Below are 6,564 nucleotides of genomic sequence, written 5' to 3' on the forward strand. Positions count from 1 at the left end.
GCTCCGAAATATGGGTGACGGTAAGTGTTCAAACATGTTTCACTTGCTTCTACACTCTCACGAACATTCCATAGCTTCTGCAGACCATAGGACATCCAGGAATTGAATTGCGCTCGCAGCGCATGGCCTGGTAAGAACAGGCTGTTGAGTGTGCTAGGACTGAGTTGTAGCAGCAAGGACGCCCCTTACCAGCCATCCGTTAACTGGTAACCGTGTCGGCTCTTGTGGAGCCAAAGAGATTATGCAGACGGCGGACAGGGTCACCGTGCGACTTACCCCGGTCAGCTGAAATAGCCTACGCGACACTTCTAGTGTACTGTGAGTCCAGAATTATTCGGGGTGGGTCTGCCGGAACTCGGAGCGATGACGAAGCACTGACCCTTGGAATTCTTCGTAGATGACGTCCTTCCTATGCGTGGTGGCACTTCGGTTGGCTTAACCACCTATGCGGCGGTTCCGTGTACTTGGTGCGCTCGGCCATCGGGAGCCCGACAATGTCACGACTCAATAGTGATTGCTCCGCGGTCTCTCACAGCCTATGGAGGTGTTAGCACTAGGAATGAAGGGCGTCGTGGTGAGCCTGCTGCAAGATATGTTGAGTGAGTTACACCTAACAGCGAGCGAGTGACGCAGGTCCCTACCATACAGGTTGCTGCAAAGTTCTCGGCCTCCACGGTGTGTGCACACCCTAAGGAACCCGTCTGGACTTTCCTTTCTCTCGTTGCGAGCTCATGCGACGGCTCCGAGCTGTCGGTTTCAGGCGAGTTTTCAAATTATCTCGAGTACGTGCCGTACTAACAGCAGATCCTCGAGACACAGATACCGGTAACTCCAATGTATGAAATGCTTCGCAGGGTTAGCAATCGTCTTGCGTGATCGGGGACAACGCTCACCTTGAACGTCAGATATGCTGTATTCCAGTAGTTCAGCTCGACGAATCTTGAAAGTCAAGGTGAAACCCGGTCCGGTGACAGGAAGTGAGCACAACTGGTCTCTTGTACACACCCGTTTCCACCTACGAGCAGGTGAACGCAGCTGCCGTAGCTCTCGCTCGCCACCCCACCATCATCCTCGACTGTGAAAATGAAGACTTCTGCATTTCGAAAGGAGTACTGAGCATCCTCTCGATTGGGAGCTATGCCCTCTCGGACACCATCTACCTCTTCGATATCCTAGCTCTCGGCGACATACACAACTCCTTCCTCACTCCCCTCCCCCAATATCAGTAAGCTCTGGGACAGGCGCAGCGACTTCGAGCTCGCGCTCACCTACGACGTCACCATCAAGGGTGTGCTCGACATACAGCTCGCAGAAATCATGCAGCGCCGTGATGTACCTGAACACCCACTCCCTCACCTACTTCGTCAAGTCCAAAGTGATGGAGGACATCCGCAACATCCCTCGCCTCCTGGACGGCATCCACCATCTGATGGGTCTCGGCGCGAGATTCCTGCATGGCAAACCTGCGCGTCATCGACGCCCTCGGGGGCAGAGTGTGATTGGACGGTCGACTTCAAGCTCGAGAGCCGGATAGGGTCCCAGCCATTTGGCTCTACCGTTAGTCAACGTGACGACTCCACTCGTTCCTGGTTCAGGTGCATACGTCCCAATGTTCTGAACCGCACCGGTAACTTGGAATGGTGCTGATGGCTCTTACAGCTTACTGACCGCGATTTACGGCGTGATTTGGAATTTCGAGTTCAGCAACATGCTCCCGGGGCACGCGGAGCTGGAGCGAATCAAGGAACCGTTTGAATATTGTTCCTAGTTCCTGCGGAGAGCGATTCCATCTCACAGGTGGGATATCTGCAGAGCCGCTCTTGACATACCACTGCTTCAGCGTCCCCATATCGTAGTTATCTGCCCACCGCTCCGACCAGGCATCCGAGTCCCACAGCCTGCCACATGTCTACCCAAGCCCGACTACTCGGATCCTCGCAAGAGCGTCCGGAATATCTTGACCGCCATTCTCGGTATGCGCTCCAAGAGACTGGTACCGTGTAGCCGAGGTTAACTGCTTCTGTTTCAGCTCGACCGGGGTGCACGCATAGTCGGGGAACAGGCTTCTGGGACCAAGTCGTAAGTACAAGTTCGGTACGGTATCATCCTTGTCAGCTGACCACCCGCAATTCCGTCGTTGGCGGTCGGACCGCCAAGCAGGTGCGTGATTTTCTCGACACGGCTGACTTCCCAGAGCTGTATTTCACTCGGGCTACCGAGGAGCGGCTTTGCATCGCAAGACTCACCTCCGGTGGGATCCTCAAGCTGCCGAGTATTCTGAGCCCCGAGCCTATCCCCGGTGTTCCTAACTTCGGCCAAAGCGACATCGGACGGCGACGTGTGCTGCATGACCAGGGCGGGAATTTGATCCCGTCTCGATATGTTCGCGACGGCAAAGGTAATCGAGGAAGAGCCAAAGGTTACGCTGACACGCACTCGCGAGACACGGCACCTCTTCCGAGGCTTTTAAATTCTTGCGGGCACCTGCGGTCGTACGAGACAGGCTGGCGGGATGGAGGTTTGCGTCTGACGTTCAGCACTCGAGGTTCGCAGATTGCGAGCCTCCGACGATCTCCGAGTTCAGAGACGAGTAGCATAGCCTTCATATTCTCATATCGTAGCCTTTGTAATTCAGTGTTCTCCGCCATCTCGCTTGTGTCACTTTATTGCTGTGGGATCCTCGCGCACGCACCGTAATTCCGGAAAGCGTGATCATTAAACTACGTCAACGTAGCGAGGTACGTACATCTGCGATACGCGAATCAACTACCGCACCCGATAGTCTGGGTGGTACGTACCACTCTCCTGGAGCAGCGTCGAACCATGCTCGCCGCCTCTCTACTCTTCCCCCTTCCCATCCGCTGTCCACCGCCTCCATCCGTCCGCTCTCCATCCGTCGGCCGTCTCGTCTTCCCGCCCCGCCGCTGCGCCGTCTCCTCAGCCGCACTCACCTCAGCTGCGCGTCGGCAGGTCCTCGATGGTGTCGGCGTGGACTGTGCGTCCTGACGTGCTGTCTCGTCGTCCCGGTCGTACGTACCTGCACTCGGGCGGGGACTTACTGACGTGTCGCACTTGACTCCAGAGTTGCAATGCAGGTCGGCTTCCAGCCCGTGCGGCGAGCTTGAAGCTGTCGGCCGTGACGCTGTTCGCGAGCTGGGTCCTGCGATGGCAGACACAAGGTGAGTTCTCGAGTATAGTATACTGACTCACCGCTGACCACCGTCTCCTGCCCTCCTGTTGACGCTGCGCTCGCCGTGGACGCAATACGCGAGTCGCCACGCCGCCAAGATTTCGGAGCCCAGCAGTTACGACGAGACGTCCGGCCTTCTGTCTGGGTGAGTTCTCCGGGTCGTCGGTACACGGGATACTCACCGACATGTCCCGGTCTCGTTCAGAACCTCGGCCGCCTGCGCTCACACCGTCGACAGCCGCGTCGTCGAAGGCGTCTCCGCCTGGCTGACGTTCGACACACGCGACTTGCGTGGCTTCCGTGCAGGGGTCGGCAGCGCAGGTACGAGGTGCGAGGTGGTCCCTTTATTCTTTCTTCTTCCTGTCTCGGGCTCCGCATCGTCAGACTCGTCATCGTGAAAGACGAGCGAGCCCGGGCCTTGCGAGCCGTCACCGTGCAGACGGAGCTGATTCGGGTTCAGGTTCGACTTCCTGCAGCGGCGGGCAGCGATGGAGGGCGTGCTGAATGCCCGGAAGGCGACGCACGAGTGCGCTTGCTCGCCGTTGTCGCCGAGATCAGCCTCGTCGTCCCCCGGAAGGAATGCTCCAGGCGGCAGCATCGCCTCCGTCTCCGTTTGCACGCCTCCGCCAGTGCCGTGTGCGTTCCTGAGGAGCGAGCTCCGGACTCCAAGCGCGGCGAGAGATCCGGGAAACTTGTGCAAGCCGCCGGTGGCAGATCGTTTGCGCGTGGCCATGGACTAGCAGGTACGTCTTGATTCGGTACAGCCCGCGCAGCTGCCTGTTGACGCCGTCTGTGTGCTTGCAGATCGTCAGTTCGGAGGGGCGCACGAGGGCCTTGCGTTGGCCGGTGACGACGACGACGACCTCGCGCGAGTCAAGGACGGTTGCGACCCCGACCGTGAGCATCGTTTACTCACGAGAGTTTGCCTTCCTCGACAAGCCTGATGAGGTGCTTGTACGTAGGGATGGGTGACGTCGCAAGCCGGACGTTCGGTCGCCGCACTCACCTAAATTCTGTACGCACCTGTTAGAATCTGTGGGAGAGACTGTATGTACGTCTTTTGGCGTTGTGCTTGCAATGCAGACGTCTCTTTCGCCGGCTCCAGGGCTGGGGAAGAAGAGGGTGGATAAGATCCTGACGGCAGATGAAAACGAGAAGGTGCGTATTTGTACGACGTCGTTTATATATCGCCCGTCTGACAGAAGGTATAGATTGGTGCTGCCCACAAGAACTTCATTGCTACGCAGTACGCCAATACCGTTCGGGATACCGCTGCGAAGATTCGTGAGGATCCACTTCATTGTAAGCCACCGGCACGCATCGACCTTGACGTCCTCGAGTCCCGGAGCGAAACTCACCTGACAATAGCGGCACGTACTAACGCGTATCAGAGCTTCGTTCCGGCGACGCGAATGGGCGCGACGTGATTCATATTCAGGTGCGCTGACCTCCTGCGGACGCACTGCACATAGATAGCTTAAAAGATGTCGTCAGGTTCAACATGGACGAGTACGTTGGCCTTCCAGACGACCACCCCGAGTCATACGACACCTTCATGTTCCGCGAGTTCTTCTGGCATAGTGCGTATCGCTTGCCAGCCGATCAGGGTACCGTTATGCTGACCGGGGCCCTCATGCGCATGCAGTCGAGATTCCGCCTTCACAAGTGAACATCCTCAACGCAAACGCGAAGAACCTGATTGAGGAATGCAAGTCGTACGAAGAGAAAAAACAAGCACGGCAGCATTGAGCTCTTCCTCGGTGGTATTGGCGAGGACGGGCACATCGCCTTCAACGAGCCCGGTGAAACTCCTCCCAGCTACGCGCCATTCCACCTTGTGCTGACCCCTTGTCTAGGATCCTCACCGGCTTCGCGCACACGTGTCAAGACGCTCGCATACGACACCATCCTCGCGCACGCCCGCCTCTTCAACAATGACATCGCCGCCGTCCCGCGCCCTCGACGGTGCGCTGACCTCCCGACGCGTTCTTACAGGATCTACCTCCACGCCCCATCCCTCGAGACCCAGAACCCGGCAGCCAGTAGCCCTGAATCGCTGAGAAAGAACGTACCTTTTTCCCGCGTACCCAGCACGCTTCTCCATCGCGCCTCTCCGTGTGCTCGAGTGCGGCTGTATGTCGTGTAGAAGCCTTTCCGTGTGTCGTCCAGCAGTCCAGAGCGAACAGAGCACGAGTCAAGCAGAAAATGGGCCTCAGAAGAGCGCGTTTGAGGAGAGCAGACGTTGAGACCGAGGGAGGTAGTGGTAGCAGAGGAAGAGGCGAAGGCCGGCGGCGCGGCTCGCCAAGTCGTGTTAAGCGCCCGAGCCATGGAAGCGGACTCGGTGGTTTGCTGCTTGTTCTCGTACTTCGACTTGTCTGTACTGTACTATACACGCGAGAATCTCATTGATATATGCTTTTCTGCTCGACGCTGGTACTACCTGGCTCTCGACTGCGCTGCTCGTGAACGCGTCCGCATCAAGTCTCGCTCTCCCAGTCACCAGTGCAGCCGGAGGACGCAAGACTTGGAAGAACGCCCCCGCTGCCGGATACGATGCAGGTAGTGCTCTCAGATTCCTGCGGACCTCTCTGACAGTCTCGCTGCAGGGCGGCAGGGCGTACAGTGCAGGGAACGCGTCCTGGTGTTCTATAGCCATCCCAAGGTGTCCCAGATTTCTACAGTCTTCCTAAGGTGCACAGAGGCAACTGATCGATCTGGAGGATCTCTCCCCGGCAAACACCCCGCCTGCCCCGCCGACGCCACGTCCCCGCCTTCTCGAACTCGGTCGGTGCGCCGTCCGTCCTCGCTCTGCAGCGTTTCTCCGCCCAGAGCGTACTCTTCCGTCTCGCTCCGTTGCTCTCCGTATCAACTCCGTGTAACGTTGGCGAATGTCGTCCACTGTCAGACTCCGTCGGTCCAGAATATCTAATAGTAATTCGCGCGTTGCCCTCGACCTCGGACGTACCCCACCCGCCCCTGTTGCTCTTCGCTGCTCCCATCGTCTTCGTCGTCGTCGGGCACGTTGAGCACGTCGAGAACGCCCAACATGCCCTCAAGGCCGTCCCCCATCGCGTTCCAGTCGGCATCGCCGACGCAATCCATGTTCAAGAAAAAGTCGGCATCTGGGTTGTCAACCGCGGCGTCCTACCTCAACGCGGTTTCGGCAGCCGACGCACGCGCACGGACGCGCAGTTCGGCCGCTTCATCGACAGCGTCGACGCCGGCCCTCTCCATGTCCTCGTCGGCAACCTCGAGCTCGGAGGACACCGTTCTCGACGAGAGGGAGGATTTCACGGACGGCCTGTCGTATCCCCGCACCCCTCCGACGTCCTCGCAGGTGTTCACGACGGTGCACTCCGAGTTTGGGCACTGCG

General features: G+C 58.2%; 5 protein-coding genes across 5 annotated transcripts; 3 read left to right on the forward strand and 2 right to left on the reverse strand.

The window, feature by feature from the left end:
- Window positions 1-3,231: 3,231 nt before the first annotated feature.
- On the reverse strand, window positions 3,232-4,238 carry L226DRAFT_541199 (uncharacterized protein). The gene is made up of 4 exons (XM_067682033.1): window positions 4,153-4,238; window positions 3,995-4,087; window positions 3,396-3,933; window positions 3,232-3,335 (listed from the first exon to the last, which is right to left on the reverse strand). The coding sequence occupies exon 3, from the start codon at window positions 3,921-3,923 to the stop codon at window positions 3,414-3,416; it is 510 nt and encodes a 169-aa protein (XP_067528303.1). The 5' UTR covers window positions 3,924-3,933; window positions 3,995-4,087; window positions 4,153-4,238; the 3' UTR covers window positions 3,232-3,335; window positions 3,396-3,413.
- A 163-nt stretch (window positions 4,239-4,401) lies between these two features.
- On the forward strand, window positions 4,402-4,982 carry L226DRAFT_541201 (Glucosamine/galactosamine-6-phosphate isomerase). Its single transcript, XM_067682034.1, has 3 exons — window positions 4,402-4,628; window positions 4,685-4,770; window positions 4,836-4,982. The coding sequence occupies exons 2-3, from the start codon at window positions 4,692-4,694 to the stop codon at window positions 4,937-4,939; spliced, it is 183 nt and encodes a 60-aa protein (XP_067528304.1). The 5' UTR covers window positions 4,402-4,628; window positions 4,685-4,691; the 3' UTR covers window positions 4,940-4,982.
- A 117-nt stretch (window positions 4,983-5,099) lies between these two features.
- On the reverse strand, window positions 5,100-5,575 carry L226DRAFT_541203 (uncharacterized protein). Its single transcript, XM_067682035.1, has one exon. It carries the CDS (start codon window positions 5,516-5,518, stop codon window positions 5,189-5,191), a length of 330 nt encoding a protein of 109 aa, XP_067528305.1. The 5' UTR covers window positions 5,519-5,575; the 3' UTR covers window positions 5,100-5,188.
- L226DRAFT_52925 (uncharacterized protein) lies at window positions 5,384-6,256 on the forward strand. The gene is made up of 2 exons (XM_067679561.1): window positions 5,384-5,745; window positions 5,797-6,256. The coding sequence occupies exons 1-2, from the start codon at window positions 5,517-5,519 to the stop codon at window positions 6,117-6,119; spliced, it is 552 nt and encodes a 183-aa protein (XP_067528306.1). The 5' UTR covers window positions 5,384-5,516; the 3' UTR covers window positions 6,120-6,256.
- On the forward strand, window positions 6,237-6,550 carry L226DRAFT_576999 (uncharacterized protein; the record flags this gene model as incomplete). Its single annotated transcript, XM_067685491.1, has 1 exon — window positions 6,237-6,550. A coding segment is annotated over one exon (314 nt), but the record flags the coding sequence as incomplete, so codon positions are not given.
- Between the last annotated feature and the right edge of the window lie 14 nt (window positions 6,551-6,564).

The sequence above is a fragment of the Lentinus tigrinus genome (genome assembly GCF_003813185.1).
Source record: "Lentinus tigrinus ALCF2SS1-7 unplaced genomic scaffold L226scaffold_105, whole genome shotgun sequence".
Taxonomy (NCBI): Eukaryota; Fungi; Basidiomycota; class Agaricomycetes; order Polyporales; family Polyporaceae; genus Lentinus; species Lentinus tigrinus.

Excerpts from the sequence above, each read along its gene's own strand:
- L226DRAFT_541199 (XM_067682033.1), bottom strand. The coding sequence starts at position 3,923 with ATGGCCACGCGCAAACGATCTGCCACCGGCGGCTTGCACAAGTTTCCC.
- L226DRAFT_541201 (XM_067682034.1), top strand. The coding sequence starts at position 4,692 with ATGGACGAGTACGTTGGCCTTCCAGACGACCACCCCGAGTCATACGAC. Across the intron at positions 4,771-4,835 it reads CCGCGAGTTCTTCTGGCATA|TCGAGATTCCGCCTTCACAA; the intron begins GTGCGTATCGCT and ends ATGCGCATGCAG.
- L226DRAFT_52925 (XM_067679561.1), top strand. The coding sequence starts at position 5,517 with ATGGAAGCGGACTCGGTGGTTTGCTGCTTGTTCTCGTACTTCGACTTG. Across the intron at positions 5,746-5,796 it reads CCCCCGCTGCCGGATACGAT|GGCGGCAGGGCGTACAGTGC; the intron begins GCAGGTAGTGCT and ends GTCTCGCTGCAG.
- L226DRAFT_541203 (XM_067682035.1), bottom strand. The coding sequence starts at position 5,518 with ATGGCTCGGGCGCTTAACACGACTTGGCGAGCCGCGCCGCCGGCCTTC.